General features: G+C 35.5%; 1 protein-coding gene across 1 annotated transcript in view; it reads left to right on the top strand.

Moving 5' to 3' along the window:
- Positions 1-23,322, top strand: part of IMPG2 (interphotoreceptor matrix proteoglycan 2) — a gene marked incomplete at its 5' end in the record, with an annotated part of 43,452 nt that extends 20,130 nt beyond the window's left edge. The window contains 11 exons of the mRNA XM_081327732.1: positions 1,472-1,530; positions 4,075-4,316; positions 6,048-6,103; positions 7,456-7,744; positions 8,847-9,814; positions 12,618-12,837; positions 13,782-13,992; positions 14,826-15,014; positions 15,752-15,950; positions 16,214-16,302; positions 22,174-23,322. Of these exons, the coding sequence (XP_081183858.1) occupies positions 1,472-1,530; positions 4,075-4,316; positions 6,048-6,103; positions 7,456-7,744; positions 8,847-9,814; positions 12,618-12,837; positions 13,782-13,992; positions 14,826-15,014; positions 15,752-15,950; positions 16,214-16,297 (2,517 nt within the window). The 3' untranslated portion in view covers positions 16,298-16,302; positions 22,174-23,322. The remainder of the gene's footprint in view (positions 1-1,471; positions 1,531-4,074; positions 4,317-6,047; positions 6,104-7,455; positions 7,745-8,846; positions 9,815-12,617; positions 12,838-13,781; positions 13,993-14,825; positions 15,015-15,751; positions 15,951-16,213; positions 16,303-22,173) is intronic.
- Between the last annotated feature and the right edge of the window lie 683 nt (positions 23,323-24,005).

The following is a 24,005-nucleotide window of genomic DNA, read 5'->3' as shown; positions in this document are numbered from 1 at the left end:
CCCCCTAGCTCTATGTGTTATTCTTGCTGTAACTATAAACAGTCCTTGACTCCTCATATTTTCTGGCCTTGGTCATAATGCTGCAACTATTTATATTATAATCTGCTAAAAGGAAAGGCACTGGTTTTAGTTCTTGCTTTTCCTCTTTAGAAAAATTGGTATAAACAGATTTTTACACCAGGCTTGAATCTGAATGTCAGATATACTTTTTAATCTGGATTGATTTATATATGCCATTGTTCAGCTTAATAGAACATGGGTTGAGTGATCTATGAAATAATGGTTACAATATTTTTACAAGCTCATGAATATACATATTTAGTATTCTGACAGCATTTCATATGGAGAAGAATATCTATAGTGTAGTCATAGAAAATCACTGTAACTGTTATAGGGGTCGATTAAGCTTGACAGCATCATTTTTCTAGCTGTGCAGCCAAGTAGCCATGCCATAATATAAATGCTTATTCAGATATGCAACTTGGCTACAGTTTTCCTCCTTCATCTTTTGCCATGGTCTCACAGTGTTTAGATAATCTTTCTCTACTGCAGAATGTTTTGATTATGGCTAGAATATATGTACATCAGAGATTTTTTATTGGGAAAGAAGGAATTTGAGATAGTCGAATTGTTTTTCTATCTACAAAGCATTCTTGATGTGGCATGTGGATTACATAATTCCTTCATTTTTATTTATTTAACTATAATGAGTGCTGGATTCAGAGTAAGAATAACCACATTGTAGTTAAACAAGTGATTTAGACAAGAAGGAAATATTGCTTTTCAGCTTAAAAAATATAAATTTTAAATGAAACATACAAGAAATTAATGAAAGTTGGAGAATTTTAATAAATGAAAAAGATTGGATTTGTCACCTTTGGAAGGAAAAAAAAGAAATATATATTTACTGAGGAATATTTAGTAAGTAGAAATGCCCAGCCTCCAAATCAATGTTCTGATAGAACTTCTCAAAAATTTGCAAATAGTGTACACATGGGGGACAAGTTCTGTGACTTTATAATTATGTTACCAAGACCATTTCAAAATAATTGATTATATTTCTATGTTGCTTCTCATTGCTAAGAATCCAAAATTGTCCACATTATTTTTGTTATCCAGTTCTTCCTCCATACATCTTACTTTAGTTTCTTGGTATGTTGACAGCTTCGAGATTTGGATTTTCTACTGCTAAAATTAATGTTCTACTAATTATGTCAGACCAGTGCTTATGGTGTTTTCATAATCACACTTCATGCTACATTTGCATGTTGAGTGGATAAATTCCATTCCCTCAGGAGTTTGATCGAAGAAAAAAAAATGGCAAAGCAATTCCTAGATGGAATACAACTGGAAACTGCACAACAATTGAGTAAACTGAATTATTACATACGTACACACACAGAGAGAGAATTAGACAGTGAGTTCTGAAAATAAAAGGGCTTGAGGATTTGTATCTCTATCTTTCATGTAGATTCAGAATGCATATGAAGGTCTGCCTGGATACAAAAACATCCAAGTAACTGAATTCAGGTATGAAATTTTATAAGCAATGAAAATTAAGCATATTGCTAACAATGTCCTTGCTGAATCAAAACTTCCTTCTCCTATCTTCTCTCTTTTTGTTGGAAAAACATACTGAGAACATTACAGTTAATGAATACAATAGGCAATAATTTTTACAATCAAATATTTTAACAAAAGCTCTAAGTAATCGTCACTGGTTGCAATATAAAAGCCTTATGTGCATGGGATAGTTGTGGCTTGCTTAATCCAGAGGAAGGTTGAAACCATATCTGTAGATTCTTGTGCATAAGCATTCCTAAGAGCAGGAATATAATCTGGGCCAGGATTAATCAAGCAAGGTTATAATTTGAAAAGAAAGAAGACTTATTTATGAAAATACAGAATATGCAAAACTAGAACCTAGCTGGCTACATTATATTAGGAATAGGTCAGAGAACAAGAGTTTGTTGCAAGACCCTGAGACTAGAAGCCTCCTAGATAAAGACCAGGCAGAATGAAAGCTAGGAGGAGACCCTAAATCTCTATCTACATTTACTACTCCTTGTAGAAATGGAACTGGTTTTGATAAAAGGAAAGCTCAAGTCCAACAGATTTATTTTTATAGGGATTGTGAAACTTGCTGAAAGGATGAAAATGTCTATATTTCGTCCCTAGAATAGTTAGTGTCAATACTGCTAACATCTAATGTTATTGCTTGATGAGATGATGAAGTAGCTGTTTCATATGTTAAACTTGTGTATTGCTTTAAGACTAGTGTATTGTTTTAGTTTAAGGTTAGGAGGGGGAATGAGTAGGAATGCACTTTCAAGGCTATTTCTCTCACTAAGAAGATAAAGATTTGACGGGTCTTCTAATGGAAGGGAAACTGATTCTTTAAATTAATTGGAGAATATGATTAATGACAAAATTAGAAAGGTGGAGAATTGTGTTTTAATATATTGTGCAAGGGGCGGAGATTTCAGATTCCAGCTTCTTTCGAGCAAGCATTTGCCGGTGTATTAGGCTAATAAAGGACTTTTAAGGTAAACAATGCCTCAGAGTCACTTGAAAAGCCCATACATCGGAAACTTGACAGTTAGATTATAACAAGCATGGATGAATAACTTACTAGTGGCCAGAGTTGGAAGCCACAGTGAGCAAGATCAAAGCAGTAGAAAAACAAGCAATTTATACTTTCCTAAGTTGCAAAGAAGTTTAGATCTGATTTAGTTTTGAAGAGCCAGCATAGATCCCTCTCTTCTAGAAGCCAGATCAACCTTGAAATGAGCCAACTTCATGGGAACAGCCAAGTCAGAGCTGATATGGGAACACAACAACAGCACACACACACACACACACACACACACACACACACACACACACACACACACACAAACACACACAAAACAACTAAGGGAGTCCTAAACTCAAATCTTTCAAAGCTTATCATAGAGGAAGGAAAGCATGATTGAGCCTTATTCATTAAAATTTTTAAAAAGTTCACTGAATAAAATAGTACTTACATTTTTTTCAAACCTTCACCAAACATGAAATCAGAATCATTATTAAAATGGGTATGCAATAGGCTTCATTCCAACCATTTTGAATTTAAAACACTCTGATTTTTGAGTTTGAATGAGTTTCAAATTCAAAGCTGCTGTTTTTTTGTCTGAAATGAGCTGTTCCAATCTTTACTTCCAAAATGATTGAGACAGTCAATATTGAATATAAAGCATCATTTCCAATTAAAAAGAACTGCTTTAAATTTAGACTAATAATTATAAGCAATATACACACCATTAATTAAATCTCCGTTTCTCTTTTCTTGCTTTATGGGAAGATTTGATTTATAAATTTTATTTGGGGAGCAATATTTCTAATTTATAACAGATATTCTCTATCTTACCTTAACATTTAGGTCAACTCAGGATAACAGGTAAAGAAAATTTCTAAATACTATTTTCATAATGATAGTTACTTGTTTTCTTTTAATCAGATATGGTCCATTTCTAGGAAAATTTCCTATATCTAGAAGCAACTTGAATCAGCAAAAAGTTGTTTCAAATTTTAGCATTCTATAATAAATTCAATGTTTTGGTAGATGTTGTAAGATAGATAGAATTCAGCTAATCAACCAAGGATTTGTAAATAGTTCTTTAAAATATGTTTCTAATACTTGTTGGAAAATTAACAAAAATCCTGGCACTAGAAGGGTTTATATTACTAAATATATTGAAATAACCCATTAATAATTATTGATATCAATTGGACTTTCTTCTGAATCTAATTACAATTTAGAAATGGTTATTTTCAGAGAAATTACAGTTAATATAAAACTAATCTGTGCATGTGTGAATCTTGGTTAAAAAACTTTATATCGAGCAATATAATTGCTGTAACTGCTATCCCAGTACAATAAGAATAGTATCTAAATTGAAACTTAAATTACAAAAATGTAGTCATTATCAGAAAGGATGCAAATAAATATATTACATGACTTGTAAACAAAACATAAGCTGTAACTGCTAATACAGGGTTTAAATGACATCTTTCTAATTCTCCCTTTAACAGGGTAGAAGTCCTGTATGCTGTGGTTTTTGACAGGGAAGATATGAGCAATATTATCTGGGATTGGATTAACCTTCAGCCAAACAAAGTGGAACAGAACTCCTTTTCAGAAATTGAAAACAACTCCACAGTTATTTATACAGATAGTGACTTCAGACATTATATTGCTGAGATCCTCTATAAGAACATTCTATTTGAAAATACTTCATTGTCCTTGGATCCTGGTTCTCTTCAGCTTATTAATGGTATATAAATATTGTTTCAGTTCACTCAAATGATTTCACTCTTAAAATAGGCAAAAAAATTAAGAATTTAATAGATTACAGTATTAAAAAACCTCATTTCTCTTTCTAAAAGTATATTTTATTTTAATGGATGGCTATCTGGTTCTTGCCGTTGCTTCTGTGTTATAGGGTTCATAGATTTAGGTAAAACCCAACAGTGATGTTTGAACCTCCACTGTAAGACTATAAAAGAAGAAAGATTTAAAGGAGTTAATTTAGGATTTATAACTTTAAAAAATCCTGGGTTGCACTATTTTGCCTTTTAGGTATGCAACATTAAGCAAAAAACAGAAAAGGAGAAAAAGAGTAAACAAAATATAAAAAACATGAGACAAAAAGAAAGGGAAACATAGTTAAAACAACTTCATATCAACACTATATCTTTACTTGCAACTACCATTTTCATATGTTACTTGCCTGGTGTTCTTAAAATTTCTCTTTATTTTGATGATCTTATCAACCCCTACTTTCTTAGTATTTCTCCTGCTTTCATTTGTTTATCAAAAAGTGCCTGACTATTCAACCCATTACAGCACAAGCAACACAAGGTATGAAAAGAATCGCTATACATCAATAATATCTCAGACACAACTCACAGACTATTATTTTATTTATTTGTATCCCACCTTTATTATTTTTACAAATAACTCAAGTGGCAAATACATCTACCACACCTTCCTTCTCCTATTTTCCCCACAACAACAACTCTGTGAGGTGGTTTGGGCTAAGAGAGGATAAGAAAAGTAGACAAAGCATTGTTTGTATCTAGTGCTTTGTTTGGTCTAGTAATTAAGACATCAGACTAGAAATTGGAGAGTCTTATTGTTGGGCAGTCAGACTGGCCCAAAGCCACCCAGCTGGATTTCCTGGTTAAGACAGGATTTGAACTCATTGTAATGTATTGGCCTTTTGTATATGTTGTGTTTGCTCTTGTTGCACTGCTAGCCGGCCCAGACTGGTTGTCTCCATCTGGCTAAGTAGGTCTTTGGGCGGGAAACCTATGCTTCAAACCTATTGGTCGCCGTCTATCGGCCAACCGTATAAATAGCTACGCAGTAGTTCCCTTGTTGCTTCAGTTATGTTTGACCTTCAATAAAGCCTGTTGCTGTTTTGAGCCTTCCATCTTGCTCAATGTCTGCAAAGAACTGGCTACACAACACTCATGGTCTCCTGCTTTCTAATCTGGTGCCTTAACCAGTAAACCAACTTTGAAAACATCATAAAAAGATCCATACAAACAATGTTGTATCTACTTTTATTATTCTTTTTATATTGATTGTTAGACTTATTCTTTCTGTTCCAGCTTATTCTGCCAGCATTTGTTACCTCTTTGAGTTTGAGTTCTTTATGTGTGTGCTTAAGAAATGCTGTATAAGTATAATTCTTATATTCTATAGGCGCTAAGAGGAACATGTGAAATTCTAGAGAACATGCACAAAAAAAGAAAAATTGTGTGTTCAATTTTTAGTGGCTCTATTTACTCTGATCATAGATATAATATACCTAATACACTCTTTGTGTTCTTTGAAGCACTGAATTACCATATGCATATCTGTTCTAGATCCAACTCTATAAATTCTTACTGGCAGTGTTAAATTGCATATGCTCCCTTAATGAGTATTAGAAAATAGGATCACAAACAATTTAAAAATCAACATATTTCATAACTGCTTTTTAATATTTTCTTCTTAGTAAAGGAAGTGGTGACTGAAATCCCATCATGGATTACTGCTAAACCCATTGATGATGTAAGTTGATTTTCCTGTATTGCCATCTTGTTCCAGCACAATGTTTCGCAATTGGATACTCAATAGACTATTGGATTACAACTCACATAAATTACAAATTTCATATCTTAAGAGTCTGTAAAAAAATAGTTCTAGAAGTTCTTGGTATTATGAACATTTACCCAATATAAGATAAAAGTCAACAATATCCCAAAGATTCTTGTGCTCTTTTAATCTTCAGGTTTAATTATTTATGGTAGATTTTAGGTTCAATTCTTTTTCTTTATTTGACGCAAATTCAGTATAAAGATTACGGAATTTGCTGTTTTACTGGCAAAAGATTTTGTAAAACATTTTATTTTTTCAGAACAGTCTTTAATGTGTGTGTGTGTGTGTGTGTGTGTGTGTGTGTGTGTAAAAGAATCTAAAATATGCCCAAATGTTATATTTTTGTAATGATTTGAAAATGTTTGAATAATATCAGTATGTCTCTGCATGAACTGTAATTCTTGACAGTTGTAGGCAAACGGTCCAAATATTTCTATTGAAAATAATTGTCCTCAGTCTTTGTCAGTATGGTATTTTGAAATATAATTGTGCACATTTTCTCTAGGTTCTCCTACATTATATTACTTATTTCTTGCATTTTGAATAAAAAATAGTTATTATTGATGGGATAATCACTCAACATGTGAGAAGGATTTAAATTAACAAAAGAGCAGGTCTTTTGTCTGCTTTATGGGAATTGGAATCTAGTAATATCTTAACACAATTATGCATAAAGAAGCCTTTTAGTCCAGATTAGTCTCTCTTAACATTGCATTTAAGTACAAAAATATCCTCTGAGAGGGTTTAGGGGTGTTTTGTTTCTTTCTTTTCCTTTTTAATTTGATGCATTCAACTTGTAGTTTCTCATGAAAGTAATACAAGATGCAGGAAGGTGTTAAAAACTAAGCTGAAAATAGTGTAGCAAAGTAGAAAAGCTAACCTCTCAGATGCCTTCCTAGATGACACAAAGATAAAGTAAGGGATAGAAAAGCACATCCCTACTTGCAAAATTATGTTACTATTTGCTCTTACAATAAAAGAAGTCCTGATTTACATGGCACTGGTTTCTTAGTCTGGTCTGCCTTGTAAGACTGCCATTTTAGTATGATACTACTTTTGTCATTTGCCCCCACCACCACTTTCCCTGCAGATGGCTCTGATGACATATTTAACCAGTCACAACCTATGATATATTTAGAGTTCTCATTTGCTCATAGATTTGTTGTAAGTTGTACAACTAATGTGATGTGGGAGTGAACAATAAGGTAATTTGAGGCATTATTATTATCATCACTGTTTATAACCATTATGGGTCTATATTTTAGGATCATGCCATAGTATCTGAGTGGCCTGCAGCTGATAAGTCAACTGCAAGCAACAACTTGCCATTTGACTTGCCAGGACCAGATTTAATCTTTGATACTGACAATAATGAGTGGATAAAACCAGATGGAGTGGATAAAACCAATTCAAAAACTGATATCACCATTTCCCCAGAAGATTTGCTTTTTATGGATGAAAAGCAAAAAATACATCCTGGAACACCATTGTTCTTTGGAACTGATTCTCATATAGACTTGGAAAGTCATTCTAATTTGTCTTTATTAGACATTGGTAAGTTAATTTGACTTGTTTGTATAAATTATAAGACTTAGGATAGTATATTTTTTCAGACATGTTTATGGACAGAGTATTTTTGCCAGAATTTTTGATTGGCTACTTCAAAATTGGTCCTCAAGAATGAATTGAAATTACAACTTTTCACAATCAGACAGACATAGTCAGATGTTGTTACTATGATGGAAAATATTTTAATTGCATTGACAGAGGAGTCACATTTATAACTGCAGTCCTGTGCAGAAATATTTTATATTTCATATTTTTAACTGACCATCTGTCTCAAAGATATAATATAATATATCTTCTTAATAATTGCATAAATCCCTTTGCTTTAATCTTGATTTCTCAGAATATAATAGAAACTCTGATGTTAGGAAATCCACCACTAAATCCTGACATTTATTTATTTAGATGTATAAAGCTATTCAGAATAACAACCTTCCACAGTCATTCATGATCTAAATTTCTACAAATAGATTAGTGTAATGTACTCCATTGGACTGTCTTGGGGAAAGGGGAATCCCTAGTGAAGCATGTGAATGTAATTGGTGCAAATTGCATTTGTTAGGATTTGTAAGACATTATAGTGATTTTGATTTATTTGCATAGATTACTAATTGTTTCTAGCTAAATTACCTTGGTCAACAGACTTGCCATTCCTTTGACATATAAATTTTGTTTTTGCTTTTTTATTGTTACAATTTCAATTGCTTTTTTAATGTCTCCCACTCTATATTAAGTCAATGTCTTGTTACTGATTGCTGCTTTTAGAATTAATTGAGATACTGTATATGTATATTTTATAATCAAAATTAAATTAGAAGCATTTTTAAATGAAAGGGATATATGCTTTAAAACTCCCTGTATAGTTTTATTCCATTTACTTTGATTTGGTATTAATACAACTATCCTAAAGGTTTTGAATAAAGACAAGAATTATATATTTTTCTGTCATTGATACAAGAGTGAGTATGACCTAAAGAAACTTCAGTATTTGCTGAGCAACAATTAATATCTTTGGATCTCTTAAGAAGCAAAATCCAGTAAGGTGCATTCACAAAATGCATTCTTAACTATGCACTGATTTTTTTTCTAGGACTTGAAAAAGAGAAAGAGTTGGAAGGTTTGCTTGTGCCTTCAACTGTTCTCTCTCCTATTGTGCCAAAAGAAATTCTACCTACAAGTGATTCTGCAATTCCTCTCAGTCTTACATCACCATCAGCTTCTGTTTTAGCAATAGAGCCTAGCACTCAGAAAGAATTACCTACAAGTGTTATAAAAGAAGAAACTCAGCAATCTCCTATAAATAAAGACAACGATGCTATTGATTATTATGGTTCTGGTTCAGGACAACAGCCACAAGCCAACATAGACACTTGGTTGAAAACTGAAGGATCTGGTATGCATGAATATAATGTAACATATTTTACACCAGTTTCTCCAAAGGATGATACAATTCAGGATATACTAGATGCAACCATTTCCCAATCATCTCTTGACACAGAAATCACTTCAGATGAAAGAGTTGTGACAACTACTGAAATGTACAGCATAATAACATCAGAGCATTCCACTGAGGAGGATGAAATCATTTCTGAAGCAACAGAAATCTATGACCTAGTTTTAACAGAAGAGTCATCAAAAACTCAATCACATACAGCCATTATAATAAAAGGATCAGAAAAGCCAGAAATAATTTTATCAGCATATTCTACTGCAGACAGCCCAGTGGTCCAGTTGCCTGAACTTGAAAAAGACCTGGTCACAAAAGAACTGGAAATTACAGGGCAAACCTATGAAGTCACAACTTATTATTCCCATGAAATGAACCAGGAAGGAGGAATTATGACTGACAGTCATGTAGAACTACCAACCCATGCCCATTCTACTGAAATGGTTGAAATATCTGGGATTAGTCCTGAAAATCTCAACAATGTAACAATCCCTGCACGTGCTTTAGTTGTATTCTTTAGCCTTAGAGTTACTAACATGATTTTTTCAGAAGATTTGTTTAACAAAAATTCCCCTGAATATAAAGCCCTGGAGCAAAGATTTCTAGAACTGGTAAGAAAAAAATATTATTATTGCCAGTAGCTATTGTTTTAGCATGTGTGACCACTGGAGGGGCATACTTGATCCTGTTTTTGTTGGACAGTTCATAAGACAGTAACATTTAACTTAATAATATGCAATGGCTAATTTGCACTTTAACTTGTTCACAGACACAGACAATTCACAGACTAAGAATTATAAAGTAAAAAATACAAACAATCAAATTTACTTTTTTCATATCCAACGTAATATTGCTTGTTTATAGATACTCAATGAATTAACATTAACTGAAATTGTTACAGACATATTCTTATTTTAATTGTTGAATTGGGTTAACTCAAGCTTTGAAATGTGCTTTATTGTTTACTATCAACATACACTGCCCATTATGTCCATTGCATAGTAACAATGAGTAAAAAGGGTTAATAGGTAAAGGGAAATTTTATTCGGCAAAAATTGTTTTATCTCTCTATAAAAGCAGATACTAGGGTTGGGATGGTTATGGTATTTATAAACATCCATAGCATAGCACATCTATTTCTTATTGGTTTAATGTATATTTTTGCCTTATATGGTTTAACTTTACTTTTTTGCCCATGCAAAAGAATTTAACTGTTCTAAAAATTATGATATTTTGTTCCCTTTGAGGTCCCTTAAACTGCTGAATTGGTCACTTCCCTATCCTACAATGTCCTGATCTGTCTTATTTAGACATAATGGAAAAGTACTTTTTATTTGTCACTACATCTGCCACTAGTAAAAAATAATTAATACACACAACTATAAAGTTAAATAGCTTTTTCCACCTGTGGCACATTTATTGATGCTATTATTTTAAAGGGATATTTAACCAGGAATATACAGTCAGGTCCAGAAATATTGGGACATCGACACAATTCTAACATCTTTGGCTCTATACACCACCACAATGGATTTGGAATGAAACAAACACAATGTGCTTTAACTGCAGACTGTCAGCTTTAATTTGAGGGTATTTACATCCAACTCAGGTGAACGGTGTAGGAATTACAACAGTTGGCATATGTGCCTCCCACTTGGTAAGGGGCCAATAGTAATGGGACAGAATAATAATCATAAATCAAACTTTCCCTTTTTAATACTTGGTTGCAAATCCATTGCAGACAATCACAGCCTGAAGTCTGGAACGCATAGACATCACCAGACGCTGGGTTTCATCCCTCTGCCAGGCCTCTACTGCAACTATCTTCAGTTCCTGCTTGTTCTTGGGGCATTTTCCCTTCAGTTTTGTCTTCAGCAAGTGAAATGCATGCTCAATGGGATTCAGGTCAGGTGATTGACTTGGCCATTGCATAACATTCCACTTCTGTCCCTTCATAAACTCTTTGGTTGCTTTTGCAGTATGCTTTGGGTCATTGTCCATCTGCACTGTGAAGCGCCGTCCAATGCGTTCTGCAGCATTTGGCTGAATGTGAGCAGATCATATTGCCCAAAACACGTCAGACTTCATCCTGCTGCTTTTGTCAGCAGTCACATCATCAATAAATACAAGAGAACCAGTTCCATTGGCAGCCATACATACCCACGCCATGACACTACCACCACCATGCTTCACTGATGAGGTGGTATGCTTAGGATCATGAGCAGTTCCTTTCCTTCTCCATACTCTTCTCTTCCCATCACTCTGGTACAAGTTGATCTTGGTCTCATCTGTCCATAGGATGTTGTTCCAGAACTGTGAAGGCTTTTTAAGATGTCGTTTGGCAAACTCTAATCTGGCCTTCCTGTTTTTGAGGCTCACCAATGGTTTACATCTTGTGGTGAACCCTCTGTATTCACTCTGGTGAAGTCTTCTCTTGATTGTTGACATTGACACACATACACCTACCTCCTGGAGAGTGTTCTTGATCTGGCCAACTATTGTGAAGGGTGTTTTCTTCACCAGGGAAAGAATTCTTCGGTCATCCACCACAGTTGTTTTCCATGGTCTCCCGGGTGTTTTGGTGTTGCTGAGCTCACTGGTGCGTTCCTTCTTTTTGAGAATGTTCCAAACAGTTGTTTTGGCCACGCCTAATGTTCTTGCTATCTCTCTGATGGGTTTGTTTTGTTTCTTCAGCCTAATGATGGCTTGCTTCACTGATAGTGACTGCTCTTTGGATCTCATCTTGAGAGTTGACGGCAACAGATTCCAAATGCAAATAGCACACTTGAAGTGAACTCTGGGCCTTTTATCTGCACATTGTAATTGGGGTAATGACGGAATATCACACACCTGGCCATGGAACAGCTGAGAAGCCAATTGTCCCATTACTATTGGTCCCTTACCAAGTGGGAGGCACAGATGCAAACTGTTGTAATTCCTACACCGTTCACCCGAGTTGGATGTAAATACCCTCAAATTAAAGCTGACAGTCTGCAGTTAAAGCACATTGTGTTTGTTTCATTCCAAATCCATTGTGGTGGTGTATAGAGCCAAGGATGTTAGAATTGTGTTGATGTCCCAATATTTCTGGACCTGACTGTACATCATCACATACAGGTCATGGATCAATCCTCACACTGTATTAAGCCAATGTTTGCTGATTTGTTGAGCAACCCATTTGCTGAGCAGCCTGTTTCACACGTCATACTAAATCATAACATAATTTATAATATACAATCAATATAAGCTAAGCTCATGGATCATATTAAGACAGACCCAATGAACCCCTTTATAGTTTAGGGCAATGGGATAATGCAGAATGAATGGGTAGATATATGCATTATATTTATATGTCATTTATATTTGTAGATATATTTCATTATATTTCATTTATATATTTTTCCTGCATTATAGCTGGTTCCTTATTTGCAATCAAACCTTACTGGCTTCCAGAATCTGGAAATTCTGAACTTCAGGAATGGTAGTATTGTGGTTAACAGCCGAATGAAATTTGCACGGCCTGTGCCTCGCAATGTCACTAATTCTGTGTACATGATTCTGGAAGATTTTTGCAACACGGCCTATCAAACTATGAATCTGGCTATTGATAAGTACTCACTTGATGTTGAATCAGGTATTAAAAGAATTTTTGCTTGTTCCATTAGCTTATTTTCACTGAGGCAGAATATTTTTACCAAACACACTTTAGGACTGCAAGAACAATACAACAGATTCAGATAACTGAATGCTATCAAAATCCTTTCCATCTCACTCCATTGTATCCAATTATAGCAATAGCAATAGCACTTAAACTTATATACCGCTTCACAGTGCTTTACAGCCCTCTCTAAGCGGTTTACAGAGTCAGCATATTGGTCCCAACAATCTGCGTCCTCATTTTACCAACCTTGGAAGGTTGGAAGGCTGAGTCAACCTTGAGCCGGTACTGCACTCAAACCATTGCATCCCCACAGCTCTTATCATTTCGTATCAATTTTTTTGGACCTCAGACTTCTCATGACACAAAGTAAGATCAGCACTATATATAACTGCTGTTGTGCAAATTTTATACTGTTCCATTTAGCAAGAATCAATAATGGCTTGATATATAGAACGAGTGTACTGTAGCAATGAAGCTTTGATTATTGGGTGCTACACCAAAGCGCAGGAGAGTCTACTTCTATATACTTGGTGCATGGGACCTACAATGACAAAAGAGGCCTGGTTTGTAGACCTCTTGGGTGTATCTGATGAGCCTCTTAGGAGAATGCTGGCTAACTTACATACTTGCCTCACCCACACTTTGTTCTCATGTTCCCAACGAGTTTTTAATGTGTCAGTTCCCTTGAGCTAATAACTATATTTTAAAGATTGATTTTTAGTTTTAAAATTATAATTTAATTTTTAATCTCATTTTCACTTTGGATAAAGTTATTTGTCCCAAAATAAAATAGAGGAATATAAATATATGAATGAAATATTTATCTTTATATTAAAAAGTTCTACTCCTATAGGGAAAGTTGTATACTCTTCTGCTATTCCCAATGCATTCATTTCTCCCCAAACCACCATTTTCAGGAGTCCAGGCTGACCCTTGCAAGTTCCAGGCATGCAATGAGTTTTCAGAGTGTTTGGTAAACCAGTGGAGTGGAGAAGCTGAGTGTGTTTGTTATCCTGGTTATCTAAGTATTGATGGATTGCCATGTAATAGCATTTGTCTTCTGCAACGTCATTTTTGTCAAAATGATGGCAAATGTGACATAATCCCAGGCCAAGGGGCAATATGTAGGTAAGTGTATAGTTGTTCAACTGGTTTTCAAATGAATTAGATCACAACTATTATATTTTTTAATTTTACTGATTTTTATTTCACATTTATTATTTTTATAAATAACTGAAGGTGGCAAGCAAACCTAATATTCTTTCCTTCTCCCATTTTCACTATAATAACCCTTTGGTGGGGTTTGAGTGGAGAGAGAATGACTGAACCAAAGTGACCCAGCCAGCTTTCACACCTAAAGTAGGACTAGAACTCACAGTTTCCTGGTTTCTAGTCTGGTGCCTCAACTACTAGTCTCAATAATTTAGTTAGGTAAAGGTAAAGGTAAAGGTTCCCCCGCACATGCGTGCTAGTCGTTTCCGATTCTAGGGGCCGGTGCTCATCTCCGTTTCAAAACCGAAGAGCCAGCGCTTGTCCGAGGACGTCTCCGTGGTCATGTGGCTGGCATGACTAGACGCCAAAGGCGCATGGAACGCTGTTACCTTCCCACCGCAGTGGTCCCTATTTTTCTACTTGCATTTTTATGTGCTTTCGAACTGCTAGGTTGGCAGAAGCTGGGACGAGTAACAGGCGCTCACTCTGCTACGCGGCACTCGGGATTCGACCCGCCAAACTGCCGACCTTCTGATCGACAAGCTCAGCGTCCTAACCCACTGAGCCACCGCGTCCCTATAAATTTAGTTATGATTGTATAATTATGTAACATATGAGCAATTGTTCTCTTGTTATCTTGCATTAGCTAAGAATAGCATTTGATATTCTGTCATTTCTGGTGACAGTAGAATAACTAACTCATCACTGTTTTTCTTTTTCGCTGTCCTGTTGGCATGAACAAATGCTAGATGCCGTGTAGGTGAAAATTGGTGGTATAGAGGAGAGCGCTGTGAAGAGTATGTCTCAGAGCCACTTGTTGTGGGAATTGCAATAGCGTCAGTAGCTGTCTTTCTTCTCATAGCCTGTACTGTAACTTTCTTCCTGGCCAGAACCCTTCGAGAACAGAACACTAAAAGTGAAATTGAGGACTCCTTTGTGTAAGTATCAGTTGGAGGTTATTTTATGTTATTCACTCACTAGTGCTGAAGAGAGGACAGGCGAACACACAGTACACAGAGCATAAATGTTGCATAAATTTCTGAACCAGTGCCTTTTAAAAATTGGATCTTACTGTTCCTCTAGACAAAATTATATATTAATAAAAGCCTAAAGATAAGTTAGTTTATAAATAGTGGATTCATAAATGAAGGAGAAAAACTACGTCTTACTGTTGGGCAGCTTTATGGAATTACTACTGGAAAAGCTGAAAGTCTTGAATACTAGAGACAGTGTTTTATTCTTTCTGCTTTGTTATGGAGTTCCAGTTTGTAGAACCTTCTCCAGCACAGATATTGATTATTTATTGCTCAGAATGATAGATAGATCAGGTGATGTTTAAAAACTGTGCACTGAACCCTGTCCCTCACCCTCCAGTCTTTCAGTGTGGATGGGACAAGTTTATAGAGATGGCAATCAAATGAATTCAGTTACAGCTTTCCATGGGAATTTATTTATGGGATGGAAAATAGAATGTAGCTCATCCAAATTCAGATGTACTTTGTTTTCAGATTTTCCAGTCAACATATGGGAATTGGGGTGAAGGACAGCAGCATGCATTTCTGTTCTCCTCACTCATTTTTTCTGACTACCTAAGAATAGCTATTGTCAACTCAGTTTGGGGAAATATTATACAAAGAGTGTTGTTTGACATTTGTTCAGTTTGTTTTCTTTATAGGCAAGGAGACAGTCTTTCATCCATTGAATATGCAGTCAAATACAACCCAATGTATGAAAGTGATACCACTGGATATAGCCACTATTATCGGAGATGTCCACAGCTAACTTCATATAGTTCCACAAGCAATGAGACTTCCACTGAATATAGCAGTGAAGAGATCAAACATATTTATGATAACAGAGAATTAAGTAAGGAGGTATGTAACTACTTATCAACTTATATTTGTTTCATTTTTCACTTTGTGCATCCCAAGGATTTAATAATCCTAACTGAATACACATTTTCAGGTCAAAATGTGGGATTCAAATTTGATGAAACAATTTTAAAAGGATAACATATAGCATTTTCTATTTTGTTATTTTATACTGAAATAGGTACAAAACACTCTTAGTGTGAACTATAGTGCTGTATTTAGTATTATTGTATAGTTGCTATGATTTTCCCCCCCTATTTTTACAGGAGATTCAGGAAAGAATAAGGATTATAGAACTTTATGCCAAGGATCAACAGTTTGCAGACTTTGTAAAACGACATCAAATGTGACTTAGGTATTTTTTCCCCATAATTTTATTTATTTGAACCTGTTTATTATGCAGCATGATTGACTCAGAAGAAAGCATATAAGAATATAATTTTATTTCTTTCCATAGTGAAATGAGTACTATTTTACTTGAAGTTTTTTGGCTACTTTATTAACAGCTAAAACATCATATTATATTGTACATACTCTGTATTGGTCTACTGCATGTACTGATGTTGAATTTCACTGTGGCCTTTTGATGGTTTAAATTTATATTATGCTTCTGGGTTTTGTTTCATTTAGTTGATCAGGGGACTACAGGCTAAAACATATAAAGAACGGTTGCTGCAATTGGGTATGTCCAATTTAATGAAAAGAAGGACTAGGGGTGACATGATAGCAGTGTTTCAAAATCTCAGGGGCTGCCACAAAGAAGAGGGAGTCAAGCTATTCTCCAAAGCACCTGAAGGCAGGACAAGAAGTAACGGATGGAAACTAATCAAGGAGAGAAGCAACCTATAACTAACAAGAAATTTCCTGACAAAACAATTAACCAGTGGAACAACTTGCTTCCAGAAGTTGTGAATATTCCAATACTGGAAGTTTTTAAGAAGAGACTGGACAGCCATTTGTCTATTCTATTCTATTCTATTCTATTCTATTCTATTCTATTCTATTCTATTCTATTCTATTCTATTCTATTCTATTCTATTCTATTCTATTCTATTCTATTCTATTCTATTCTATTCTAGTTTCTGTGCTACCTAAAGAACTAAATTGTCCAAAGCATTTAGGAAAGGGCTGAAAAATAGAAAGTTATATAAATTGAAAATAACAATTTAATAAAGACAAACTATCATTTTTAAATAAAGGAAAGCCAAGTGTCTTGCATCTAAATATGATGCAGCCGCTTCTTCTTTAGTCCAGGGCTACATTATGATTCTAGAGCTGCTTCAGCTCTACAGTGCTTTGATTATAGAGTTCAGTGCTTTATTGCTCTTGAATTCTAATTGTTAAAAGTAAAAAGAAATATTTAGTACTTAATGTGTGATCATATCACCTGCATTTAATTATTTTCATTCAATTGTTATTCAGTTTTGCTTAAATTAAATTAAATCCCATACACTTTAGAACAGGGGTGTTCAACTGCCGGCCTGTGGACCAGACACGTCATCTGGAAGCCACGCCCACCCCATTGCCGGCAATGGCAAAACTCTCCCGATATGTGACGTTGCGAGTTTGACATGTCTGTTTTAGAATGCGTTACATTTTTAGAATGCAACCCAGTGCTGGGATTCAGCCAGTTCGCACCAGTTTAGCAGAATCGGTAGCTAATTTTTTGTTGCCCAGGCTCAGAATGGAAGTGGCATCCACATAGAGGACTGGTTGTTCACATATTTGAATCCCACCAATGATGCAACCTAGCGCATTCTATTAAAAGCTGGTAGAAGGCATGGCATGAAAATGGTTGTTGATATCTCTGTTATAATATCATAATCATAAGGCCATGGCATAATGAGATGCTACATTTCTACAGGTTCAGGTATTCGTGAGAAAAAACAGGAGGTTGGGATTTATAGATATCCATTTCTTCTCTAGAGCAGTAGTTCTACCAGAAGGTGACGATCAAGGACATTATACAAACAATATCCAGAGAAGTCAAATCACTTGAATTTCTGAAAGAATTCAAATGTATATAGATGATACAGGGACACCTAAGTCTATTATATTAGGAATTATGAATTATAACTGGACTTTTAGCACCAAGAGAAAAAAGCAAAAGCAATCAGGGAAAGAAAAGGAGGCCAAAAGAACAGACCTTGTATGTTGGTTTGACAAAAAAAAGCTGCTAGCAGGAAGATTTTAAATCTCGAGTTGTGTTGTTTGTATTTGTTTGATCAAATATATTCCAGCAGCTACCAATATTTTAAATTTAAAAAGTAACATTTTTTGAGAAATGAGTAGCCCAGGGCTTTCCCATCACTAAACAACATCTTACCCTGGTTCAGGTGGATTATTTGGACCCCTTTTATTTATTTATTTTTATTTTTTATTTTATTAAATTTATATACCGCCCTATTCCCGTAGGACTCAGGGCGGTTTACAGGGAAAATTAAAAGCGTAACATACAAAAATTAAAATCAATTAAAACAATTAATTCAAGTCCCCGAAATTTAAAACTAAAACCCAATTAAAAATTAAAACCCCCTCAGTCTGGGCCAGACAGCTCGAAGAGCCAATTTTTCAGGTCCCGGCGAAATGAACGAAGGTCGGGGGCAGTCCTAAGTTCCATGGAAAGTTGGTTCCATAGGGCTGGTGCGCCCACAGAGAACGCTCTTCCCCTGGGAATAACCCGCCGGCATTCCTTAACCAGTAGTACCCTGAGAAGGCCCTCCCTGTGGGAGTGCACAGGACGATGGGAAGTTGATGCCGGCAGCAGGTGTTCCCTTAGATAATCTGGACCCAAGCCATTTAGGGCTTTATAGGTCATTACCAGCACCTTGAATCTCACCCGGAGGGCAACCGGAAGCTAATGCAGCTTGCGGAGAAGAGGTGTTACACGGGAGTATCGGGAAACTCCCATCACAACTCGCGCGGCTGCATTCTGCACCAGTTGAAGCATCCAAGTGGTCCTCAAAGGCAGCCCCATGTAGAGAGTGTTGCAGTAGTCTAGCCGGGAGGTCACGAGTGCATGGGTGACTGTGCGTAGGGCATCTCGGTCCAGATAGGGCCGCAGCTGGCGCACCAGGCAAAGCTGGGCAAAAGACCCCCGGTCATGGCTCCTATATGATTTTCAAAGCTGAGCCGTGAATCCAAGAGGACGCCCAAGGTGCGAGCCCTATTGATGGGGGGGTAACACCTCACCCCCCATCATTAATGATGGAACAGCCTGGCTAACCCGAGATGCCGGTATGCACAGCCACTCAGTCTTGGCAGGATTGAGACGAAGCCTGTTTCTCCCCATCCAAACCCGGACGCCTCCAGGCAACAGGACATCATGTCGAGTGCATCACTGGGTTGGTTCGGGGTGGAAAGAAAAAGTTGGGTATCATCAGCGTAAAACCACAAATGAGCTCGCCCATTTTAGTCAGGATTTGGTCTTGATTGCATTTTAGATGATTTCTGGAGGTATGGGGCGGTGGTTGTCCATCCATCCTAGCTCTGCTTGATCTTTCTATGGCCTTTGATACCATCAATCATGATATTTTTCTGAATAGGCTCTGGGAATTGGGGTAGGTGGCACTGTATTGTGCTGGTTCTCTTCCTTTCTCTGGGGTCAATACTAATCAGTGGTGATGGTGATTCTGCCTTTGATCCCTACTCTATGGGATGCTGAGGGTATGGTTTTCTCTCTTTAATACATGAGGCTTTTGGGTGAGCTCATCCATCACTATAGGGTGAGGCATCATTGGTGTTACCCAATTTATATATATATGTCCCTGGTAAATTAAGTGATGCCATTGATGTTTTATCCTGATGCCTCAGTGTGGTGGGGATCTGGATGGAGAACAGTAGGCTTCAGCTGAATCCTGGCAGGATTGAATGGCTTTGGGGTTTTGTTTCTGCTAATTTTGGGACTTCGCCATCTTTGAATCTGGATGTGCATCTTAGGGGTCCTTCTAGGCTCATGAATCCTGATCAGAGAGTAGGTGACCATCATGACTAGAGGATCTTTGCACAGGCTTGTGTTATGCACCAGTTGTGCCCATTCCTGAATTAGGAGGCTCTGCTCATGATCATTCAATTCATGGACTACTGTAATGTCCTCTAGATGGAGCTGTCCTTGAAGAATATTGCAAAGCTTCAGATGATACAGGATGTGATAGTACAGGCAGTTATGTGTGGAATGGGACAACTTGCCACATTCAATTCACTGCGGCCAACTTGCCATGGCCAACTCACCATGAGACAACTCGCTGTGGGACAATTTAACAATTCTATTTAATTATTTAAAAAAATTTAAAAAATATTTTAATTTTTGCCATTCACATTTCATTCTGTCCCTCCTTTTGCATCCTTTCTTCAATGATTCTATTCCATTACTTCTTTGATATTAGTGTAACACTTGTCCTGCAGTGAGTTGTCCTGTGTAAAATTGGCTGTGGTGAGTTGTCTTGCAGCAAGTTGAACACAACAAGTTGGCTGCAGTGAGTTGGCCATGGTAAGATGGCCATGGCAAGTTGGCCATAGCGAGTTGATCTTGGCCATGGCAAAATATCATAGATGAAACAGCACACATTACACCTCTGTTTTACATGTTGCAGTGATTGCCGGTTTGCTTCTTGGTCCAGCTTAAGGTGCTGTTTTTAACCTTTAAAGCCCTTTATGGCATGAGGCTGGATTATTTGAGGAACTACTTTTTTGTGATTACATCTGCTTATTCCATCATGGTTGGTGGAAAAAGTATGTTGTGCATCCCTCCCTGGAAACTTTGCTGATTCAAAACACCAAACCAAGGTAGGTATATTCCAAAAGGTGAACCTTCCTCAGGACTCTCCAGATCACATGCACACCAGGTCAGCACTCATGATTGTAAGATAATGGTCAGATTTACTGCATACCAACTTTGTATTCAAAAGCAGCAGCCAGAGTCCAGGGCCACCAAGGAACAATTAAATTGGTCCCAAGGGTAAATACTGAGGGGAAGATGTTGGAATTTCTTTCCAAGAATATTCCTGGCATCCTTGAGTACAGGCCATCCACAGTTTCCTATCATATCCATTCCTGCCTGTCAGTGTACCAATAATGCTTTCAGTCTTCATATATCTCCCACAATGTGATCATCTCCTGGGTTCTCTCTGTCCCAGGCCAACCCATCCTTATCTCCTATCCCATTTACCTATATAAGCAGCCAACTCAAAATAAATCATATAATAACTATCCAGCTTTCACCACCACTCCGGTCTTCGAGGCTAAATAGAATAAGATATTAAACAAGCAATTAAGACTGTTCAGTTTGCTTATTTATAACTAGTAGTTTCCCCCTTAAAATACAAACTTGAAAACTATCAGAAATAAATCTTATGAATTACTCCTCTATCCAGATAATGAATAAATAACTTTCAGTCAATAATCAAAACATGACATCTAATATTGTGAGCACTGGAACTTAATACTTGATCATTCCAGTGGTTGTTTCAAGTGCCAATAGCCAGCTATTTGGTATCTTTGATAGAAATTCATTTAAACATAATTCAGATTAATTTAATATATTGGTCTAGAACTAGTCTACAACTTTTGGCTATTTTTTGATTCATTCAGAATTAGTTCTCATGTTAAATATAAATTCAGTTAAAATATCTCCTATTAAATATGATGAATATTAAAATGCAATATCCTTTAAAAATAAGGCCATGTGAATTGCCCTTTCAAGATGGAGTTATCAAGTCATTAATGAAAACCTTTATGATGGCTATTGATTCATCCAGTAAGTCAAATTGAAATGAAATGGAAGCTGCATTTATATAAGTGTATAGTTCATCGTGATATGTTTGGTATTTTAAATATTCATTATGGAAAATATTTTCAGCTGTATTTACAAGAATTTCTTGGAATAAGAGTTAAGACATTAATGTTCCATAACCAAGCAAAGAATATTTTTTTTCTTTTACCAAATTTCAGTACAATGAGTCACAACATTCATTTATCTTGATACTCTATCCCAGAATGTGGTTTTATGCCAAAACTATATAACACTGAAATAATTTCCAGAAAAATATCCCTGTTATACTCTTCTGGAAATTATTTCAATGTTGTATAGTTTGGCATAAAACCACACTCTGAGATAGAGTTTCAAGATAAATGAAGCCTGTTGTGAATCATTGTACTGAAATATGGTAACAAAAGAAAATATCCTTTGGTTGGTTATGGAACATGAACATGATTTTTTTTTCCATAGAAAAACAACCGAAACATTACAGCATTTAAAAGGCAAGCAACATAGGAATCAATTGCTAAACACAATGTCAAAGTGGTGATGACACGTCTGTTGTAATCCAGCTCTACACTTTTCTACTTCTATTGTGACTTTATTGACATTATAGACAAATGTGGGAGTTTATATTCATTACTTGACAGTTTATGATGTTGTCACATTTTCAATATAATTGTTTATTTCTTTTCGGTGTACTTTTGTAGTTATTCCAAGTTACATTTTCTTTTGTATTCCCTTCAATTTTTATTTATGTTTAGTCTAGTCCAATGCCAATACCATTGTGTTTTTGAATTTTAAATTATCTATGTTTTAGTTAACTATGCAAAATGTATGATTTTTTATATGATTTTTAAATCTGAGTGAAATTAGCTTTGTGTTCTCATTTTAACAATACTACTTCTTGCCAGTTCATGATGCCTTCTCATTCTCAGTATTTTGTTCAGTTTCTTGTTTGTGAGACTTGGAACTGAGATTCTCATTCCCTATTATTATTTTTTATTTTTTCACTTTTTGCATTTTTAAATTTAGGCTTAATTTGAGGGGTTGTATTATTTTTTCTTTTAGTGCAAGAATCATGCAGCACTTACTCTGTCATCATGAGTTTGTATGCAACATAGAATTTCACTTTGATAGACATTACCTATTTGTTTAGCATTCATTTAATGCTGTCCTGTGTAGCTACCCTTAACTGATTTATATTATTTCCTTTATAAGCCAGATACCCATTCCCATGTTTCTCTCTATATTAACTTTGTACACAATTCTCACTGGTTTAAATTATTTAATTTGTATTGTACCTGTGTTCATCCCTATAATCCTATATGTTTAATGTAGTGTAAGTATGCTTTTTATATATATATTTCTGTCTCCTGACAAAGATACACTATATCCTTCAATATATATTTGGATTCAGTTTTAATAAAGTCTCCTTTATATCAAATTTCTTCCTTTTCCTTTTTTTGATCATGATATACAAGTGTTGCCAAGGATTTAAACAATTAATGCTTTATTTTTTTCAGGAAATTGCTTTAAAAACTGGATCCAATAAAATGTTCATAGGAGATAAATCTAAACACTGTTGCTACAGGGACAACACAGATGTGGTTGTAAAGTTTCTTTTAGTGTTTTCATGTTTTAGTTTGGTGTTTTGGTTTATGGATCTTAATGATTACTGGATTGATTCATTGTCCTTAATTCTTCTTGAATGAAGAAATTAGAAATGGCTATTATTATTTGATATTACTATCCCAAATTTGCAGTCCCATAGTTCATAGTGCTTATGCTGGAACTATGTTCTACAAGTTCAGTGTCACTTCATTTTGCATTCATATGAATATACTGTAAATAAAGAATGTTTACCACTTTCCTGCCTACCACTAGATAGTGTTATTATTAGTTTCCAAGCTATCCATAGAAATAGAATAGAACTAAATATCTGAGAAGTTATTTTTTTCTGTCACTTGTGCGTTCACTAGTTTTCTACTTGTGCAATAGAAAAAATAGCTTTAGATAGAAACAAAGTATTCTACACTTTTAAAATTTTCTTTTAAAAAAGTAAATGACAACTATTGTCAGAATTTTTCATTAAATAAGGGATATAGTTTTTATCAAAATACTTTTTTCTTGTTCTTTTTATAACAAGTTTTTATATGCCATAATTAGATTCAAATATTCCATTTATTTGATCCAGCAGATTGGTATTATCCAAGTTCAAATTATCTGAGATTACTATTGTGATTCTTTCCTTTCCTTGCCCCCAAATTTGTACATTTCTAGCCATAGAGATCACTTGGACC

This window comes from Vipera berus, assembly GCF_964194415.1.
Source record: "Vipera berus genome assembly, chromosome: 4".
NCBI classification, from domain to species: Eukaryota; Metazoa; Chordata; class Lepidosauria; order Squamata; family Viperidae; genus Vipera; species Vipera berus.
This window is presented reverse-complemented; position numbering and strand designations above follow the sequence as displayed.